General features: G+C 44.3%; 1 protein-coding gene across 1 annotated transcript; it reads right to left on the bottom strand.

Annotated features, from left to right (window-relative positions):
• Window positions 1-245: 245 nt before the first annotated feature.
• Window positions 246-21,196, bottom strand: DNAJC12 (DnaJ heat shock protein family (Hsp40) member C12). The gene is made up of 5 exons (XM_049790505.1): window positions 21,058-21,196; window positions 17,415-17,493; window positions 7,816-7,955; window positions 1,856-2,054; window positions 246-472 (listed from the first exon to the last, which is right to left on the bottom strand). The coding sequence occupies exons 1-5, from the start codon at window positions 21,133-21,135 to the stop codon at window positions 378-380; spliced, it is 591 nt and encodes a 196-aa protein (XP_049646462.1). The 5' UTR covers window positions 21,136-21,196; the 3' UTR covers window positions 246-377.
• Between the last annotated feature and the right edge of the window lie 1,591 nt (window positions 21,197-22,787).

Raw genomic sequence — 22,787 nt, 5'->3', positions numbered from 1 at the left:
TCCATGGAGTTTGACCAGTAATTTCACATTTCATTTTAAACCCATAGTCAGGAAACATTCCTCGACACATCTATGAAGCATTAAAAAATAGAGTGATTTTTTTTTTAAATGGGTGTCTGTCATTTAAAAAGAAAACACACATATAATCTGCTCAGGATCTAAGGAGCCTTAAATCAGATGGTGAAAGAAATGATTCTAAATTTGCCTTATTGAAAAAATATGTTGAGATTGGACTCAAGGTTGCTTGCAGTTAATTTGTACTCAGTGTCTCACAAACACGACAGACAAACTGCCATTTTTCAAGATTTGAACAAAGACGTCACATTGGCAAACACAGGAGTTGGTCTAGTGTCTCTCTTTTATGAAGCAAGAACAGTTCATATTTCATAGTTTCTGAATTTCCTTAGGAGCTCTGAGGGCGTATCCCCAGACCAACGGAAGCGAAGATGCCAGCAATTCGTGTCGGAAAAGCCTTCAGTAGAGAAAAAAGAAGAATTTCATATGAAAGGTAGGCAACAAAAAAATCAGGTTTAAAATAGAGAAGTATTTACTAGACTGACTGTTATAACACATTAAATTTTAAAAATCACCAAAGTTGTTAAATTGATCCAAGAAAATAAAAGTATTATTTTATAATTCTTTTTTTTTTTTTTTTTGGTTTTTGGGCCACACCCTGTGACACTCAGGGGTTACTCCTGGCTATGCGCTCAGAAGTTGCTCCTGGCTTCTTGGGGGACCATATGGGACGCCGGGGGATCGAACCGCGGTCCGTCCTAGGCTAGCGCAGGCAAGGCAGGCACCTTACCTCCAGCGCCACCGCCCGGCCCCATATTTTATAATTCTATTAAAATCCATCACATAGGATAAAGCTAAGAAAATAAAATAAATAAAATAAAACAGTGAAGTATTTTAGCTCCAAGATTTCACTGCAATAAGTAAAATAACTCATATGAATGACTAATCTCTTATGGAAATAGAATAACTTAAGCAGACTTCTAAATTATTAGAATCATAATTTAATATGAATGAAAGGCCCCCCCACAAGCTTAAACACTCAATAATAATAGAATATTTGTATGTGGTTGGTAAAGTGGTAAATTCTGACAATTCACCTGTGGAAAAAATGGCAAATTCCAAACAGCTGCCAAAAGTAAAAGGTCAATGCTAAAGAATGCCCGGAAATACAAATAATTCATTCTCCAGTAGTAACGTTTTTAATCCAATCAACAAATCTCAAAAACTACAGAAAAGGTCATTTTCTTTCTCTCCTGGAAGAAGTGTAAATTGGCAAAACTATTCTGGTAGCAACTTGGTAATATTCATCACACTTGTTAAAACGCATAAATCTTTTAACCCAATCATGTACTTCTAGAAATTTATCCTAAGGAAAAAAGCATAAATATGCTCACGGGTTTAATTACATGGATGTTTATCATGATACCATTTATAAATGTCCAAAAATATCAAGAAACTAACTTTAATAATAATAATAATAATTATTATTATTATTATTATAAAACTTAACTCTTCAGCAATAGAATTTTTTTATAGATTATTTTGTTTTGGTTTTGGATCACACCCAGTGACACTAGGGGTTACTCCTGACTCTGTGCTCAGAAATCACTCCTGGCAGGCTCGAGGGGTGCCAGGATTTGAAACACTGTCCTTCTGCATGCAAGGCAATTGCCCTGCCTCCCTGCTATCTCTCGGCCCCAATAGGTTAAGTATCTTTTAAGATGCCCAACCAACCCTTCAACAGCCAGGACTGCAGTTGGGAAAGGACCAGAATCTGATATGAACCAGCTCATTGGTGCCAAACCTTCTATGCCCTGCAAGCCAGTGTGGCCTGACTTACTTGCAGAATCTGGGTCTTGTGGAGACAGAGACTTCCCCGGGGACTCGAGTTCTGCTGGCTCCATCTTCTCTCCGCTCACGCCCAGATTGTCCTCCGTTGCTTGTCTTCGCTCATTCCGGCCTTCTGTCTCCGTCTTGTGTGTCTCGTCAGAGTCTTCCAGCATCAAATCCTTTTTACCTCTGACAGTCCAGTGCATCGACTGCATGGGTTCAGAACAAACAGATAGTGCGAAAAATAAACACTTTCCTATATTCAAAGCTAAATAGACAGGGGCTGGGGAGATAACACAGCAGGTAAGGTGCCTGCCTGATACATAGCTAATCTGAGTTCAATCCCAGCAATCCATATGGCCCCAAAGCACCAGCAGGACTGATTCCTGAATGCAGAGCAGGGAGTAGTCCTTGAGTACCACCAGTTGTGGCCAAAAACAAGCAAACAAAAACTGCCCAGTATATAGCCACACCTAGCCTACTATTATAGCGCTCATTAGCAGAAAGGTAGGCAGACCAGTGTTTCTCAACTGGGGGCAATGTGGCCCCCTATGCATCTACAGGATATTACAAGTGGGGCCACAAATGGAAATGTTATAATATGGGGGGGGGGGCCACAGAATGAAACTAGGAGAGGGGCCACAGGAAGAAAACAACATCAGAAGGGGCCATCTAGAAGGAAAAGGATGAGAAACATTGGGGTAGACTACTAATAAATTAACCCAGGGGTCAGAGAGATAGCATAGCAGTAGGGTATTTGCCTTGCACACGGCCAACCCGGGACCTGGGTTCAATCCGTGGCATCACACACACACACACACACACACACACACACCCCAGGTGTGGCCAAAATAAAACAAATTAACCCAGGTTCTGGTTAATTCACATTAATTAAAACTCTAATGACATAAAGAAAAATCAACTTCTTGGTACAGATTTAAAAGGCCACCTTTATAGAGCTTCAAAAGGAAAATGTGACTTCACAATGTTTTTTGGTTTTTTGGTTAATTGGTTTTTGAGTTTTGAGACCACACCCGGCAGCACTCAGGGGTTCCTCCTGGCTCTTCGCTCAGAAATCACTCCTGGCAAGCTCAGGGGACCATATAGGATGCTGGGTTTCAAACCACGATCTGTCATGGATTGACTGCCTGCAAGACAAACACCCTATCACTGAGCTATCACTCCAGCTCCCATAATGTTGTAGAATTGCTATATGAGGGGCCGGGGTGGTGGCGCTAGAGGTAAGGTGTCTGCCTTGCCAGCGCTAGCCTAGGACGGACCGCGGTTCGATCCCCCGGCATCCCATATGGTCCCCCAAGCCAGGAGTGACTTCTGAGTGTATAGCCAGGAGTAACCCTTGAGCGTCACCGGGTGTGGCCCAAAAACAAAACAAAAAAAAGAATTGCTATATGATTGAACAATCCCATTCTTCAATTTATTCCAAAAAGGACCTGAAAACAGCTATTTTAAAAAAAATCACACACAATTGTTCACGGCAGCACTATTCAAAGTAAAAGTGAAAATGTCAAAGTTAAAAGATGAAAACAGGGGCCGGAGAGATAGCATGGAGGTAAGGCGTTTTGCCTTTCATGCAGAAGGTCATTGGTTCAAATCCTGGCATCCCATATGGTCCCCCGTGCCTGCCAGGGGCTATTTCTGAGCAGATAGCCAGGAGTAACCCCTGAGCACCGCTGGGTGTGGCCCAAAAATAAAAATAAATGAATGAATAAATAAATAAATGAATGAATGAATGAATGAATGAATGAATGAATGAATAAATAAATAAATAAAAGATGAAAACAATCCCATGTTCTTTCACTCATGGGTGGAAATCAAATCTGGTGTATGGAGGAAGGGGAACAGGACACCAGGGACGTTGCTTGCCTTGCATGCAGCCTATCCAGGTTCCATCTCTGGCACCATATATAGTCCCCCAAACACCACAAGTATGATCCTTGAGCACAGAGCCAGGAGCCTGTGACCCAAACCCTGCCCCCCTCCCACTCACAAAACTCTCTCCCCAAATGCAAAATAGGGCCATTCTGAATTTTCTTCCCAAAAATAATTAACCCCAAGATCCAAAACCACCCATCATAAAGCTCAGAAATCGCTCCTGGCAGGTTCGGGGGACCACATGGGATGCCGGGGATTGAACCTGGGTCTTGGGTCTGCCGTATTCAAGGCAAACGCCCTACAGCTGTGCTATCGCTCTGGCCCCAGATCTTAGTTTTATTGTTTGGACTGTTGGTTGGGGGGAGGAGTTCTGCCCAGGCCCAAGAGAAAAGAGACTGGCTCCTGTGTAAAAAAAAAAAAAGGCAACTGGAGGAGCGGATGAAAAATCGGCAGAAATTCAAAAATTTAAAGTGAGACTTGAGAATACTGACACATGACACATAAGTTCTAAGCCTCTCACTCCAGCTCTTGGGGCTGTACGGGACATAATGGCTCAGGGTGTCATTATTTCTCTCCGAATAAGAGTGCCAGCAGTCAGCTTTGTGGTGTGGACAGATGACTCCTCCAGTAAACACTTTGAAGGCTTCTAGTGAAAAGGCATTTGGAGATTTCAGCCAACCCACCTATCCATAGATGAGTAAACCACAATAAAGTATTATTTGACCCAATAATAAGTATTAATTAATAATAATTGCTGGTCCCAGGGGCCAGAGGGATGGTGCAGCGGTAGGGCGTTTGCCTTGCACACAGCTGACCCAGGACAAACTGTGGTTTGATCCCTGGCATCCCATATGGTCCCCCGAGCTCGGAGTGATTTCTGAGCACATAGCTGAAAGTAACCCCTGAGCATCACTGGGTGTGGCCCCAAAACCAAAAAAAAAAAATTGCTGGTCTTAATTAAAGAATATGTAGGTGAAATCTAAACCATCAGCCTGTCTGCTGGCACATGAAATATCACTCATTTCTGTGCTCACAAAGCATATTTCTCAGCGTCTCTGGGATGGTCATGGAGCAACGTCAACGCTTTTATGCCTTCTCTTCTTTCATCCCATCTCCTCCCCCAAAGAAAACTTAAAAGGACTCTGAGGTTAAGAAATGATCAGGGGCCCGGAGAGATAGCACAGTGGCGTTTGCCTTGCAAGCAGCCAATCCAGGACCAAAGGTGGTTGGTTCGAATCCCGGTGTCCCATATGGTCCCCGGTGCCTGACAGGAGCTATTTCTGAGCAGACAGCCAGGAGTAACCCCTGAGCACCACCGGGTGTGGCCCAAAAACCAAAAAATAAACAAAAAAAAAAAAAAAAAAAAAAAAAAAAAAAAGAAATGATCAAAGTGGGGTCAGAGAGATAGCACAGCGGTAAGGTGTTTGCCTTGCAAGCAGTTGATCCAGGAAGGACAGTGGTTCGAATCCCGGCATCCCATATGGTCCCTCGAGCCTGCCAGGAGTGATTTCTGAGTAGAGCCAATAGTGACCCCTGAGCGTCACCAGGTGTGGCCAAACACAAATAAACAATAAAAATAAAGTAACAGAAATAAGGGCCAGAGAGATAGTACAAATGGGTAAAATGCTTTCCTTGCAGGGCTGGAGAGAAAGCATGGAGGCAAGGTGTTTACCTTTCATGCAGAAGGTCATCGGTTCGAATCCTGGTGTCCCATATGGTCCCCCGTGCCTGCCAGGAGCGATTTCTGAGCACGGAGCCAGGAAAAACCCCTGAGCACTGCCGGGTGTGACCCAAAAACCACACACACACAAAAAAATGCTTTCCTTGCAGGCAGCCAACCCAGGTTCATCCCCACTACTCCATAGTGTCCATTTGGCTCTGCTAGCAATGACCCCTGAGCAGAGAGCCAGGAATAAACCCTGGGCACAGCATCATGTGGCCCCAAACAAAAACAGAGAAGAAATAATGAGAGGGAATTTACAGTAAATCTACCAAATGTGATAATGTGATAGATTTACTGTAAAGGTAACGGCAATCCACCAAGGAAGAGAAACAAAGGCAGATCAGCAATAACAGGACAAACAAAGAAAACCTTCTGAGAATAAAATATCAGCGTTGATTTAGATCAGAAAGCCCCACAGTTCATCATCGAAGCTCTGGGAATAAAAACAAACCCAAGCGCGAACGCCAGGCTAACACACAATTTCAATTTTGCTGACAAGACGAATGCTAGCAGGACTCAAAATGCGATTATTATATAAGACCTCGAATCATTCAGAGTTCAGCTCAAGCCACAGCAACAGGGATGCGTTTGGAGACAGGAAATCAGTATTTAATGGAAAGACTTTGGTAATATAAATAAAAGCACAGATTGGTAAAGAGATTGGAAAAGTCCGCAGATAACTTGATATCAGCCGTGAAAATTAAGTAACAGAGCTCACGGGAGCCTCTAGAAAGAAATGAGCTATAAATCAAGAAGCATTTGAATGGCAAAGATCACACAGGCAGCTGCTGTTAATGGATGGAACTCAGTAGAATGGCAATGTGGTCATGCAGGGGTGGCAGAAGCATGTTTAGTCAAATAAGGAATTTTTGGTCACACACAATAAGGAATTTTAGTCACGCACAAAACAGAAGAAAAAAATCTTATTTTTTTTTCAGGGAGAGGGCTGGAGCGATAGCACAGTGGGTAGGGAGTTTGTCTTGCATGTGGCCAACCCAAGTTCAGTCCCTGGCATCCCATATGGTCCCCTGAGCTTGCCAGGAGTAATTTCTGAATGCAGAACCAGGAGTAACCCCTGTGCAAAACCAGTGGGCCAAAGAACAAAACCAAAAAGAAATAAATCTTATTTTTGAATATGCGAAGTCACAAGGTTTTGTTTTTGTTTTTGTTTTTGTTTCAGTTTTTATTTAAATACTGCGAATTAGGGGCCAGAACGATAGCACCGTAGTAGGACATTTGCCCTGCATGCAGCCCACCCAGGACCCAGGTTCAGTCTCTGGCATCCCATATGCTACCCCAAGCCTGCCAACAGCAATTTCTGAGAGAAGAGACTGGAGTAACCCTGAGCACCACCAGGTGTGACCCAAGCACCAAAAAACTAAAAATAAAATGAACTACAAAATGGAAGCGATGAGTTTTCAGTGGTTCCAAAGTCGACAGTAGCTGCAAAGGCACCATCATGTGAACGCACAAGATCTGAGCGACAGGAGCCGAGTGTCGTAGCAAATGAGCTGCCTTGCAAGCCCGAGGCCAAGAGTTGCACCACCAGCACCACGCACAGGTGTCCAGCACTGTCCTAGCAGAAGCCATGTGGGATCCCCAGCACCAGGGCACAGCCACCAGACACCTGGCAGCGTGACCAGACAGGCAGCCTCCAGTCTGCAATAACCAGAACTGGAGAGGAAGGAAATAGATTCTTCTGATTTGTTGAGGGATTGTTGTTGTTGTTGTTGTTTTGGGTGTGGTGTTTCATTGGTTGGTTGGTTTTTGTTGTTTTTATTTTTGAGCCACACCCAGCAGTGCTCAGGGGTTACTCCTGGCTCTGTGCTCAGGAATCACTTCTGGCGGGCTCGAAGAACCATATGGGATGCCCGGGATCGAACCTGGGTTGTCCACGTACAAGGCAAATGCCTTTCCCACTGTGCTATCACTCTGACCCTGACTTGTTGGATTATTTTACAGGGGAGGGCCACACCTGGTGACACTCAGGGTTTACTCCTGACTCTGCGCTCAAAAATCACTCCTGGCTTGGGGGACCATACGGGATGCCGGATTCGAACCCCCATCCATCCTGGGTCAACTGGATGCAAGGCAAATGCCCTACCGCTTGCGTCATCTCTCTGGCCCCTGGATTTTTTTTTTTTAAGTAAGTGACAACAGGAGTGTTCAAACTGAACAGCCATAGACTGTCAATGTTATCACAGGTCTTCCTGATCTTGGTCCAGGGGTACCAAGGTACATCCATGTTCTGCCAATTGCTTCACCTTATCCTTCATGTGTCCTACCAAGCCTAAAGGCAGTGTGTGTGTATGTCCTGAGCTTCAGAAGTCCATGTCACACAGGGAGGGACCCACCGTTTTCACGGAGTCCTTGAAAGTCTCCCACTGCTGGAAAGGCATCGCCACCTGGCTGCGTCGCCAGAGGTCATAGCGGGCTCGGCTCTCCTCGCTCGTCAGAGTCTCCTTCGCTTTCTGAAGTTTCTGGAAAGTCTCCACTGGGGAAAAAGAATCACAACATGAGCATTCCTCCCTCTTAGGGATTAATTGTTTTTGTTTTTAATCCTTGCTGTAGTTTACAAAACATGGTTACAGCGGTGTTAAGGCCTATGATATTAATGTGCAAAATATTTCTCCCTTCACTCCTCCCAAAATGCCCAATACCCTCAGAAAGATGATTTTATTTTGATTTTTTGGACCACAGTCAGCACTGCTCAAGGCTTACTCCTGGCTCTGTGCTCAGGGATCACTCCTGATGCTCTTCAGTGACCATATGAGATGCCGGGGATTAAACCCAGAGGCTGTATGCAAGGCAGCACCCTACCTGCTGTATGTAACTTTGGCCCAGAAAGGTTTTTTGTTTGGCTGTTTGGTTTTTTGTTGGTTTTTTTTTTGTTTATTTGTTTTTGTTTTGGGGCCACAGCTGGAGTTGCTCAGGGGTTTCTCCTGGCTCAGCGCTCAGAAATCACTCCTTGCAAGCTCGGGGGACCATATGGGATGCCAGGAATTAAACCCGGGTCCATCCCGGGTCAGACACAAGCAAGTTAAATGCGCTACGACTGTGCTGTCACTCCAGCCCTTGCCTTGCACTTGTGAAGGGGGGTATTCCTTTTTTCATAGCTGAAGCCCAACTACAAACATGTTTGTAATCGTGGCATTTTAATAAAGATATTATAGAAAGAAGTAAGAGCAATAGGAGGTTTGTATCACAGGAAATAACATGACGGTGCTGGAGAGAAAGCACAGCAGTAGGGGGTTTGCCTTGCAAGCAGCTGATCCAGGATGGAAGGTGGTTCGAATCCCAGCATCCCATATGGTCCCCTGAGACTGCCAGGAGCAGCCCCTGAGCACTGCCAAGTGTGACCCAAAAACAAACAAACAAAAAATTCTATTAAAAGTAAAGTAATAGGGGCTGGAGAGATAGCATAGAGGTAAGGGGTTTGCCTTTTATGCAGGAGGTCATCGGTTCGAATCCCGGCATCTCATATGGTCCCCCGTGCCTGCCAGGAGCAATTTCTGAGCCTGGAGCCAGGAATAACCCCTGAGCACTGCCGGGTGTGACCCAAAAACCACAAAAAAAAAAAAAATGAAGAAAGAAAGAAATAACATGGCAAGTTAAATGGTAGCTCTGATATCAATCTATTCAAACAGATGAAATGCAATGAAAAAATTTGTCATAGCCTTAATAGAAACACTCTTCATATTTTTTCTGCTCCTCAATCAACTCAAAACTCTTAAAAAAATAAACATTGAGGGGCCAGACAGACATAACAATGGGTCAGGAGCTTGCCTTGCACACAGCCAACTTAGGTTCAAGCCCCATCATCCCATATATCCAAGCACCTCCAAGAGTGATTCCTGAGTGCAAGAGTAACTCCTGAGCATCAGCAGGTATGACCCCAACACATATATGTATATAATTTATATGTAATATATAATTACATAGATATTTTATATATGGGCTCAAGCAACCCCTGAGCATTCTGGGCTTTGGCCCAAAAATATATATGCATATTTTATATGAGCCAGAGTGTTAATAGAGCAGGTAAAGTGTTTACCAGGCATGCATACAACCCAGATTCAATTACCCCAAATGGTCCCTAAACCCATTAAGAGTGATTTTTGAATACAGAGCCAGAAGTAAGCAGTTAGCACAGCTGGGTGCGGCCCCAAAAAACAAAAAGAAAAACCTCTATATACAATTAAACATGCATATTTAATTATAAGTATAAATTATGAATATGCATGTTGTATTGTTGAATTATTAAATATGTACATAAATTATACAAACACTTATTTAACTCTACAAATGTATGTATATATCATATATATAGAAAGATAGTACAGAGGTTGAGGTTCTTGGCTTGCTGGCTTTGGAGGCACAGTACAGCACGTAGGCTGCTTGTCTTGCATGCAGCCAACCCGAGTTCAATCCCCAGAAAACCCCAAGAATTATCCACCAGAGTAATTTTTTTTTGTTTTTTGTTTTGTTTTGGTTTTTGGGTCACATTAGGCAGACTTCAGGTGTTCCTCCAGGGTCTATGCTCAGAAATCGCTCCTGGCAGGCTCAGGGACCATATGGGATGCCGGGATTCGAACCACTGTCCTTCTGCATGAAAGGCAAATGCTTTACCTCCATGCTATCTCTTTGGCCTTCAGAGTCATTCTTGAGTGCAGAGCCAGGAGTAACCCCTGAGCATAGCTGGGGATGGCTCAAAAACAAAACAAAAGGCTCTTGCCTTGAATGCAGCCAACACCAGTTAGATCCAGGACAGCACACACGGTACCTCCTTCACCACCAGAAACTATCTCAGAGCACAAAATCCAGAGTAAGTACTTAGCACTGCCCAGTGTGTCTCAAAAACCAGCCATCGGGGGTACTTCCCTGATCCCGAGGAGGACACTGCTGGACCTAATATCACTCTTGGACGGAGTGGGAATGAAAGGGTCAAGGGGACTCTTAAAAACTACTTTAAACTGTTCTAAATCATTTTATTTAAAATTATTAAAATTAGGGGCCGGGAAGGTGGCGCTAGAGGTAAGGTGTCTGCCTTGCAAGCGCTAGCGTAGGACGGACCATGGTTCGATCCCCTGGCGTTCCATATGGTCCCCCCAAGCCAGGGGCGATTTCTGAGCTCATAGCCAGGAGTAACCCCTGAGCGTCAAATGGGTGTGGCCCAAAAACCAAAAAAAAAAAATTATTAAAATTAATCAAATAATTAAAATTATTTCATTAGTTTTATTTTATTTAAAATTAAAAAAGATATGAGGGATAAAAAGGCTCTCTGACTCATCACCGCTGAGGTCCACTGCCAGGTGGGTTTGTGGGGATTTGCACAGTTATCTCTGAGTCACCTTCTCTTCTTCTGGGCTTGGTCGGCTGGCCTCACCCTCGGGGTTCGTTCGTGACGAAAGCAGTTCCCTGGAATGGCTCTGAGGTCATCCCCTCAAACGGCCCTAAGAGGCAGCGGAAGAGACTTATCTTGGGCTCTTCCTTGTTCCTTCTCTCTGCCGCCTTCAATGCGTTTGTGTTTGTAGGTGGCCTTTGAGATATTGGCTCATCGGGTGAATCACCCAAGATAAACATTTGCCACAGACGAGAAATCTCATCCATGTGTTTGCAGAGGCAAATGATGCTGGTCTTTGGGAGACACTCTGTTCATGCCCTCTAGGCTGCCTCGCAAAGACAGAAGTTCTTCCAAATGCAATGTCACAATAATATAGATGATAAAATATTATTCTATATAAGTATTGATATATAATAATTACTGTTATTTAATTATAATTAATATATAAAATGATTATTGTTGTTAACTATTACATAGAACCATTATTTTATAGACTGATATATAGAATAAATCACATATTATTTTATAACAATATAGTATGTTATATGTGATATGATTTATTATGTTATATGTCATGTGATATATTGAAATGCTATATGTAAATATAATGATATAATAACTTGTATTATCAGAGCCAAGGACCTGAGAAATAGTAATAATAATCTGATATTAAACATGCTCTGAAAAACTCAGAAGAAAAATATTCCTTTTTTGGTTTTTGTTTTCGGGCCACACCCATTTGATGCTCAAGGGTTCCTCCTCGCTCTGCACTCAGAAGTCCCTCTTGGCTTGGGGGACCATATGGGACGCAGGGGGATCGAAGAGCGGTCCGTCCTAGGCTAGCGCTGATAAGGCAGACACCTTTCCTCTAGCGCCACCGCGCTGGCCCCAAAATATACCATTTAAGGGCTGGAGTGACAGCACAGAGGTAGGGCATTTGCCTCACACATGGTCAACTTGGGTTTGATCCCCGGCATCCCATAGGGTCCCCTGAGTCTGAGCACAGAGCCAGGAGTAACTCCTGAGCACCGCCGGGTGTGACCCAAAAACCAAACATAAATAAATAAAGTAAGAAACCATTGAGACCTTGAAAGACATCCATTGGCAAAAGGCAAAGAACTCTCTGAGGAATAAGTTCCCCTTCTTCAAAATTCCAACATCAGTTGGTTTTGGGGTCACTTCAGGTGATGCTCTGGGATTACTCCTGGCTCTGCATTCAAGAATCACTCCTGACAACGTTCAGGAGACCATAAGTTGTGAACCCAGGTTGGCCACATGCAAGGCAGGAGTCTTACCCACTGTATTATACATATTCCAACCCCCCATGTTTGTCTTGGGTGTTGGGAACCACACCTTGTGTTCAGTGGCTATCCCTGGCTCCAAGCTCAGGCATCATTCCTATGGGGTTTTAGGGTCTAGGTGGCACCAGTGATGGAACGAGGCCTCCTGCTACAAAGCAAATTTCTCTACTATAAATCAATAGCAGAAGTGCCATTTCACAGGGCCTTACACTGGTCTAAAAATCCCTTTTTACAGGGTCAAAGAAAAGTTGATACACAGCACACATAGAACACACATTGATCGGTACACATAGAAAATAACAAAATTGGGGAAGATGCTGGATTAACCAGGCCCCCCTTATTCTTCGCCCCAGTGTGTGGCTGACACTTCCGAATAAAGACCCTGGGCCTCAGGAAAGTGCTCTCTGCTTCTTAGGAGAGGAAGGCTTGCGTGTTAGAATTCCTAAACCTGTTTTATCCAAGAAAGGAAAGAGAAGAAAAGAAGAAAGAAAGAAAGAAAGAAAGAAAGAAAGAAAGAAAGAAAGAAAGAAAGAAAGAAAGAAAGAAAGAAAGAAAGAAAGAAAGAAAGAAAGAAAGAAAGAAGAAGAAGAAGAAGAAGGAAAGAAGAAGGAAGGAAGGAAGGAAGGAAGGAAGGAAGGAAGGAAGGAAGGAGGGAGGGAGGGAGGGAGGGAGGGGGAGGGAGGGAGGGAGGGAGGGAGGGAGGGAGGGAGGGAGGGAGGAGGAAGGAAGGAAGGAAGGAAGGAAGGAAGGAAGGAAGGAAGGAAGGAAGGAAGGAGGAAGGAAGGAAGGAAGAAGGAAGGAAGAAGGAAGGAAGAAGGAAGGAAGAAAGAAGAAAGAGAAGAAAGAAAGAAAGAAAGAAAGAAAGAAAGAAAGAAAGAAAGAAAGAAAGAAAGAAAGAAAGAAAGAAAGAAAGAAAGAAAGAAAGAAAGAAAGAAAGAAAGAAAGAAAGAAAGAAGAAAGAAAGAAAAAAGAAAGAAAGAAGAAAGAAAGAAAAAAGAAAGAAAGAAAGAAAGAAAGAAAGAAAGAAAGAAAGAAAGAAAGAAAGAAAGAAAATAACAAGAACAATCAATGCTGGTGTGGATGTGGGGAGAAAGGAACTCTCATTCACTATTGGTAAGAATGTTGACTGATACAGCCTTTTTGAAAAAACAGTATGGTTTGCTATTCCTCCAAAAACTTCACGTTGAGCTCTCATATGGTCCAGCAAGACCACTCCTATGAATATACTCTAGGGGACCAAAAAACACAATGCAGAGAAGGCACCTGCACTCCTATGTGCGTTGCAGCATCATTGACAATAGCCAGACTCTGGAAAGAACCCAGATGCCCCACAACAGATGAATGGCTAAAGAAACTGTGGTACAGATGCACAAATGGAATACTATGCAGCTGTCACGAGACATGAACTCATGAAATTCTCCTATACATGGATGGACATAGTGAGTGCTGAGTGAAATTAGTCAGAGGGAGAGACTGACACAGAATAGTCTCACTCATCTGTGGGATTTATGAAAAATAAAAGACATTATTGTAATAATACCCAGAGTCTATAGAGATGAGGGCCAGAAGGACCGGTTCACAACATGAAGCTTACCACAAAGAGTGGTGAGTGCAGTTAGAGAAATAACTACGCTGACAACTATTATGACAATGGTAGAGAGTGAGAGAAAAAGAATGCCTGTCTTGAATACAGGCAGGGGTTAAGGGAGAAGGGATTTGGGGGCAATGGTGGCGGGAAGGTTGCACTGGTGTAGGTGTTCTTTTCTATGACTGAAACCCAACTACAAACATGTTTGTAACCATGATGCTTAAATAAAGATATTATATATACATTATATATATATAATATATATATTATATAGGCCAGGAGGACTATACCATAGCAGAAAGCTTGCTACAATGTGGGATGAGGGGCCCGGAGAGATAGCACAGCGGCGTTTGCCTTGCAAGCAGCCGATCCAGGACCAAAGGTGGTTGGTTTGAATCCCGGTGTCCCATAAGGTCCCCCGTGCCTGCCAGGAGCTATTTCTGAGCAGACAGCCAGGAGTAACCCCTGAGCACCGCCAGGTGTGGCCCAAAAAAAACAAAAAACAAAAAACAAAAAAAAAGTGGGATGAGAGAAATTGGGGCAGAGAAGGGACCACTATGACAATGGTAGTTGGAATGACAAGAACTGGGTGCTGAAAGGGGGTAAAGTGATATGCATGGTACCCCTTCAGAAAGAGTATTACAGACCACAACACCTGAAAAGAAAAAAGAGAAGTATCTGAGATGAAGGCAAGTGTGGGTGTTTGGAGGGAAAGTGGTGAAGGGACAGGAGCTCACACACTGTGGGACTGGAACACAAACATGAGTGACTCTAAAACTTTGTATCTCACAGAGATTCAATAAAATCAAAAGTTTTTTTGTTTTGTTTTGTTTTTATTTTAGAGTCACACCTGGCAGCGCTCAGAGGTTCCTCCTGGCTCTATGCTCAGAAATTGCTCCTGGCAGGCTCGGGGGACCATATGGGATGCTGGGATTCGAACCACTGTCCTTCTCCGTTTAAGGCAAATGCCTTACCACTGTGCTATCTCTCTGGCCCCAAAATCAAAGTTTTAATAAAAATAAATATTGGGGCAGGAACAATAGCACAGTGGATAGGGCATTTGTCTTGCACACAGCCAACCCGGGCCAACCCAAGTTTGATCCCCCGTAGCCCGTATTGTTCCTTGAGCCTTCGAGGAGCAATTTCTGTGCACAGAGCCAGGAGTAACCCCAGCATACTGCCAGGTATAGCCCCCCAAAAAAACAATAAATATTACTTTAGTAGATACATTTTTAATAAAAAGAAATGAATTTTGTAAGTAGGAACTTAGAACTTGGAAAACAAAATCTACGCAAAGATCCAATCGCCCATCTCCTGCCAACCTATTTATTTTGGTGTTTATGTACCTTTTTGTTTAAACAATATTTGCACTGTCTGCTGTTTACCTGAACGAGACGCCTTAAGGTAACCTGTACATGAAAACTTTCATCACTACGGCAACCAGAAATGGCAAAGATTTACCTAGTGATTCATCCTAGAGCCCGACAGAAACAGTTTGCTGGGGACAGAAAACATCTCAGAGTTATGGTTGACTGGCGGGCGGATAGTTAAAGAATAACCTGAGAAATGGTTGTTTTTAAGAGTCTGTTAGATTTCTGGGGCCAGAATGATCGCACAGAGGGTCGGATGCTGGTCTTGCACACAGTCGACCTAGGTTAGATCCCTAGCACCCCCTAGGGTCCCTGAAGCCTCCCAGGAGCAATTTCTGAGTGCAGAGCCAGGAGTAATCCCTAAGCATCACCAGGTGTGCCCCCCCCCCCACAAAAAAGGATCTTAAAATGAAATAAACTTGATAAATTTTAAACCCAAAGCCAGAGCAATAGCACAGCCAACAGGGAGATGGGTCAGCTTGCATGCAGGACCCTGGGCTGGATTCCCAACATCCCACCTGGTCCCAAACCCTGCCAAGAGAGATCGCTGAGCACAAAGGTAGAAGTGAGCACCATGCACCTCTGGCTGTCGCCCCAAAACCAAAACCCAGCAACCAAAAAACACAAAGCAGTATTATCACAGAAGTAAAGCCAGATGTGTATGGTTCACTGACCACCCTGAAAAACCTCAGGTGATCCCCTCTGCCCTCTTCCCTCCCCAGGACTTCATGCTCTGTGTCAGCCCACCCTCCTCCTGCTCCTGGGGGTCTGTGTCCTGTGCTGCCGTGACCTCCCAGGGTGGAGCTGCCATGGCTGCTTTGGTTTGGAGCATCATCTTGGTTTTGGGCTTTGTCTAAGAGGCCTTCAAGATCTACCGGATGGAGCCCGGTGCCCAGGGCCAGCCAAGGTGAGCAGAAGTGCCCCACCATCCACTCAACACCCTGTTCTTTTTGGGCCACACCAGTAACGCTCAGGAGTTACTCCTGGCTCAGCACTCAGAAATAGCTCCTGGCTTAAGGGACCATGTAGGATGATGGGGATCAAACTCAGGTCTATCCAGGGTCAGTCATGTGCAAGGCAAATGCTTGTGCCTACCGCTTGTGCCACCACTCTAGTCCCATCAACACCTGTTTCTTATGTGCTGGCTCCTCAGTAACCTTGGGCTGACCTGGCTTCCAGACCCGACCAGACAAAATATCAGTGGAGCCCAGATCCCTTCCATTTGGATCCCCTAGCCCTGCCCCATATCTGGGGCCAGAATGTGAAGTGGATCCCAGGATTCAGCCAGGCTGTGGGCATTGTGGAGGGACATGGAGGTGGGAGGAAGCTAGTCATTGAGAGATTTAAATCCAAAATTAATTAATTAGTTAATTTAAGTCGATGTCAAGTGGTCACTTAACAGGCAAGAAAAGAGGGCCGAAGAGATAGCATAGCAGGTGCTTGCCTTGTACATGGCTGACCTGGAGGGACCCGGTTCGATTCCCAGCATTCCATATGTTCCCCCAGCTTGCCAGGTGTGGTTTCTGAGTGCAGAGCCAGGAGGAACCCCTGAGCACCGCCGGGTGTGGCCCAAAAACCAATCAATAAATAAAGTTTTGTTCTTTTTTTGTTTGTTTTTTGGGTCACACCCGGTAGTGCTCACGGGTTACTCCTGGCTCTACGCTCAGAAATCGCTCCCGGCAGGCTCGGGGGACCATATGGGATGCCGGTATTTGAACCACCGACCTTCTGCATGCAAGAAAGTCCTTACCTCCATGTTATCTCTCCAGCCCCTAATAAATAAAGTTTAAAAAAATCAATAAAAAAAATTTAACATGCAAGAGAAGGTCCTGCATGGTTCCCCCCTCTGACCGTCCGATATTGCAGAAACATTCCTGGACATTGTTTTGTTTTTTTGTTTGTTTGTTTGATTTGGTTTTTGGGCCACACCCAGCGGTGCTCAGGGGTTACTCCTGGCTGTCTGCTCAGAAATAACTCCTGGCAGGCACGGGGGACCATATGGGACACCGGGATTCCAACCAACCACCTTTGGTCCTGGATCGGCTGCTTGCAAGGCAAACGCCTCTGTGTTATCTCTCCAGGCCCCTCCTGGACATTGAATGACTGAATGAATTTAAAAAAGTGAAGTTGAAGTTAAGATATCAGCAAGGGAACTTCTTCTGAGAATTATGTTATGGGTGATTGTCCTTCCCCTGTAACTTTACCTTGTCCTCTTTCTTTGCATCTTTGTTCTCATAATTAAAAATAAAAATATTTAAAAAAAATAAAAAAGTGAAGTTGACTGTTCTTTGGCTTTTTGTTCTACGATCCATTCATTTTCGTGAGACAGAGAAATCATTCAATATCTTACCGGCTTTGGGGTCCTCAGGGTGCTTGTCAGGGTGGCATTCCAGAGCTCTGGCCTTAAATTCTGCCAAAATCTGTTCAACCTGAAGTAAAATCAGGATTTAGAATAAGGTGGCTCAAGACACCCTGAATTCAATATATTCCACTGACAAAAATCAGCAGCTAGGTCTGCCCCAAGAATCTACAGCAGATATGTGCGTGTGTTTGAGATTTCCGAAAGACGCTCAGCGGTGTTCAGGCTGTCTCCTTTATAAACTGTTCATATAAAACCCTTCTTCTCGCCTTTTGATGCTTTTCTTTCTTTAGCAAGAAGTCCAGAGTTAGGGCCTGAGAACTAGGGCCACAGACAGGCTGCGACTGTCTGTCTCCCACACGACCAAGGGGGGCTCAATTCCTGGCACCACGGGGGGTCCTCAAGTGCTGCTGGGGTTGATACCTGAACATGGAGCCAGAGCAGCCATGAGCATTGCCTGGTGTGGCCAAACACCCCACCGAAAATATCAAAAAACAAAGAATTCCAAGATTAATAGAAAAGAAAAGATGTAATTTGAATATAAATTTTGTGAGTAATGGGTAAAGATTTTGGTTGGTGTTTTTGTTTTTTATGTTTTTGTTTTGGGCCCACACCCAGCAGCACTCAGGAGTCACTCCTGGCTCTGACCTCAGAAATGGCTCTTGGCAGGTTCAGGGGATGCCAGGAATATGGGATGCTGGGAATCAAACCTGGGTACGTCCCAGGTTGGCAACGTGCAAGGCAAACACCTTAACACTGTACTATCTATCACTCTGGTCCTTTCTGGAATATCTTTTTTTGTTTGTTTGTTTGGTTTTTGGGCCACACCCGGCAGTGCTCAGGGGTCACTCCTGGCTGTCTGCTCAGAAATAGCTCCTGGCAGGCACGGGGGACCATATGGGACACCGGGATTCGAACCAACCACCTTTGGTCTTGAATCGGCTGCTTGCAAGGCGAACGCCGCTGTGCTATCTCTCCGGGCCCTTTCTGGAATATCTTAATGTATGAAGAAAATATTAAGCCTGCCTACCAAACATAGAAAGACTGACTTTCTGGCTTGCTAAAGTACTGTTCTGTTTATTTCCTTTCCCGTGTGGAAACTCTCTGATCTTAGCCCATAAAGGAAACATACTACAGTGATTTAATCCTCAGTAATTCTAGAGAAGAATTTTTGATTATTTTATATTTTACCAATTTCTTCTTTTGACCAATTTAGAACAGTCTCTCTTGTCAGCGCGAATCTATCAAACACTTTTGATACGGTGCTAGCCTGTCTTGCATCTGATCTCCTTATCTATTTATTCATCTGTTTATCTTCTGCAATACCCTTTCTAGCACAGCCCATGGGCAGCTGAGGCCCTCAACGTCAAGGTCCAGTAATGTCCAGCCGACTGGAAAACTACTACCAGGTTAACAAGTAATCATGTAAAAGTTCTCGACCTAATGGACATAATCTGCTGAAGCAAAAGAGAACATTCAAGAATATCATCGTGTAATGACATTGTAATTGTGGGCACAAAGACGTGCGTCTTCCTTCCTGTCGCACCCCTGATAAGATTATAAGTAATTTCACATTTTCTAGGAAACAGTTAGGATGCATACATACATACGTAGGCCCACATAACATAAAATGCACATGATATTTAATTGTTATGCTTTGATCAAATATTTCTATTTCTAGACATGATTTCATCTAGATATCAGAAGTGGGAAAGGGATTTATTTATTGAATGCTTCAGTGCAGGTCAGGTAATGTCTCAGGGAGCCAGAGTGAGTGCCTGGCACGCAAGAGGCCCAGGTTTGATCCCTGAAACTGTATAGCACCCTGAACACAGCCAGATATGCCCCAAAATAAAATATATATATATTTTAAATGATTTTCAGGGCCCAGAGAGATAGAATGGAGGTAAGGCGTTTGCCTTGCATGCAGAAGGTCGATGGTTCAAACCCCAGCATCCCATATGGTCCCCCGAGCTTGCCAGGAGCGATTCCTGAATGTAGAGCCAGGAGGAACCCCTGAAAGCTGCCGGGTGTGACCCCCCCCCAAAAAAAAAAAAAGTGAAGGAAAGCAAGAATCAACAGGTTTATATTCTCCCGAACACCTTCAAAGATAAAAATACAGGGTGAAGAATTAATAGTTCAAACATGAATAATTACCCTCGAGAAGCAGAATCATGTGAGTTTCCATAAATCAAAAAATATATAGCTAGGGCCGGAGAGTTAGCACAGTGGTGGGATGTTTGCCTTGCACAAAGGCAACCCAGGATGAATCCAGGTTCGATCCACAACACCCCACATGGTCCCCCAAGCCTGCCAGGGGCGATTTCTGAGTGCAGAGCCAGGAGTGACCCCTGAGCGCAGCAGGGTGTGGCCCCAAAATAATAAATAAATAAATAAATAAACAAAAAGTTATAACCTCTATAATTGTCTTTCTGGAATTGTAAATACGTTCTTCTAGACAGATCTACAGATCAAGGAACCAAGACTGTTTTAACATAAGTTATTTCGGAATCTATACTTTAAGTTTTTTTTTTCGGGGCTGGGCGGTGGCGCTAGAGGTAAGGTGCCTGCCTTGCCTGCGCTAGCCTTGGACGGACCGCAGTTCGATCCCCCGGCGTCCCATATGGTCCCCCAAGCCAGGAGCAACTTCTGAGTGCATAGCCAGGAGTAACCCCTGAGCGTTACCGGGTGTGGCCCAAAAACAAAAAACAAAAAAAAAAAGTTTTTTTTTCATTTGATCTAAAACTGATATACAGGACTGTAAATGTGTATGCATTTCAGGCTACCGTGATAAGCCAAAACACAAACACCACACTTTATGAACTCACAGGGAGCCTCTCAGCCCATTCCTTCCCCTTGGGAACCTCGGTTCTGTGTTCTGAGTCCAAGATTTTCTTTTCTTGGCCACCAGCTACTCCTTTATTTGTTTCCACAGAAGTGAAATCACGCAGTATTTGCTCCCCACTTCTGACTTACTTCACAGAGACTGCCCCTTGGTGAAATATTGTCTCTTACACATATGGCATATGAAAGCAAAGAGATGTGTCTTGACTTATAAAATTTACATGCGCACATATAAAAATAAAAATTCTAAAATCACTACTGACTAGAAATGACCTTTTTCTCCACTATATCATAGTATGTATCTGTCATTCATTTATAACACACTATAATATATACCATAACATATATTTCTCAATTACAACATATTACTCGTGTAAACTACGAAACAGCCAACAGCAAATAAAATAGAATTTTTTGTGTGGATCAAAGAGGATGCCAAAACTCAGCATATATATATATATATACACATATGTATATATAAATATATAATATATGTTAATATATATTACTCTATTATATAAAATATATAAATATATATTTAAAGACTTTCACTTGCTGGGAACCAAATGGCTTTAAAATAATACAGGATCGGGTTTGTGGGCAAAAACGCCTTACACCCCGCAAATACAGAAATTGAAAATTGTCACAAAGTAAGAAAAAAAATAAAAAATGGGAAACATTGTGGCGAGTAAGAACAGGTTCCAGGGTCTTAATAGAAAACCAAACCCTGGTTGCAAATGCAAAGTCGGAACATTGTCGCAGCCAGGAAGGGTCGAGTCCAGGGTCTCACCGAGGCCAGCTCGTCGCAGCCCAGCAACGCGTAGAAGTCCTCGTCCTCCCCGGGACTGTAGTCCAGGATCGAGTCCATTCCCAGGGCTCAGTGAATTCTTGCGGAGCTCGGAGGCCGGACAGAGTCGGGGAGCGGCAGGGGACGGGGCGCCCCTTGCAACCCGGCCTCCCCACATGCCACCTGCTTTTAAGGCCATCGCTGCCCAGACCTTTGCAGACTCTGGCTGTCATTGGCTGTCACAGCTCACACACATGCCGCGGGGCTCCCCGGGACTTGTAGTCTGAGCCTAGGGGGGGCTGCTTTTCCTGGGTCCCCCAAACCCCAATTCACCAGCTCTCCAACTCCTATGTGTTTTTTATGGTGGTGGCTTGGTTTGTAAGCTACACAGGGGTACTGCTCAGGGGTCACTCCTGGCAAATGACTCTTGGCAAATGACTTTTGGCTCCATGCATCCCCCAGCACCCCAAGTGAGCTGCGTGCGAGGTAAACAAATATCCTATCCATTGTGCGATCTATGGCTCCAGCCTCCATCTAATGTTTTTATTCTTTTTGTTTTGGTTTGGTTTGGTTTGGTTTGGTTTTGGGGTCACACCCGGCAGCTCTCAGGGGTTACTCCTGGCTCTGTGCTCAAAAATTGCACCTGGCAAGCTCAGGGGATCAAATGGGATGCCAGGGAGTGAACCCAGGTCTATCCTAGGTTGGCCTTTTGCAAGGCAAATGCCCTCCCGCTGTGCTATCGCTCCGGGCCCTCTTGTGTTTGTTTTGGGTCACACCCAGTGATGCTTAGGGATTACTCCTGGCTCTGCATTCAGGAATTACTCAGAGGACCACATGGGATGCCAGCAATCAAACTTGGATCAGCCCTTACAAGGCAAGCGCCCCAGACACAGTCCTATTGCTCCAGCCACACATGTACACTTTAAAGCTGATAATATGGTAGGGTATGTCAAATTATTTCTGTTTCTGGAACAGGGAATGGGTCTTGGTGGTAGGAAGCATGATTTTCACGCAAGAAACCTAGAATGAAGGCAAACAAACAAACAAATCATTTCTGCTCCTTAAAGATAACTTCAGAAGAAAAAAAAAGATAATTCAGAAGTCATCCAATCAAAAAGATTCTGGAGCTGGAGTGAGAGCACAACAGGTAGGGCACTTGCTTTGTACATGGCCACCAGGAGTTGAGCCCTAGCATCCCAAATGGTCCCCTGAGCACGACCAGAAGTGACCCCTGAATATCACCAGGTGTGGCCCCAAAACAAACAAAAAATCATTGTAATGAGATGTCAGGACTGAAGACACAGCACAGCGGTAAGGAGTTTGCCTTGCACACTGCCAACCCGGGATGGTCCCGGGTTCAATCCTGGCATCTCATATGGTCCCCCAGCCTGCTAGGGGCGATTTCTGAGCGCAGAGCCAGGAGTAACCTCTGAGTACTGCTGGGTGTGGCCCAAAAGTCAAAAAATAAGTTTACTACATAATTAGGTGTTAGAGGTTTGGACATAGCTTTTTTTCTCATTTTGGAATATAGGCACCTTTGTTTTCACTATCAGTAGAAGTCAATAAAAGGTTTCTTCCTGTCTTGTTTTAAACTTCTGAGAACTTGGGGGCCGGAGAGATAGCATGGAGATAGGGTGTTTGCCTTGCATGCAGAAGAACGGTGGTTCGAATCCCGGCATCCCATATGATCCCCTGTGCCTGCCAGGAGCCATTTCTGAGCTTAGAGCCAGGAG

Source organism: Suncus etruscus, chromosome 17, assembly GCF_024139225.1.
Source record: "Suncus etruscus isolate mSunEtr1 chromosome 17, mSunEtr1.pri.cur, whole genome shotgun sequence".
Lineage (NCBI taxonomy): Eukaryota > Metazoa > Chordata > Mammalia > Eulipotyphla > Soricidae > Suncus > Suncus etruscus.
Note: the sequence above shows the minus strand (reverse complement) of the source record. Positions and strands in the feature narration are given on the sequence as shown.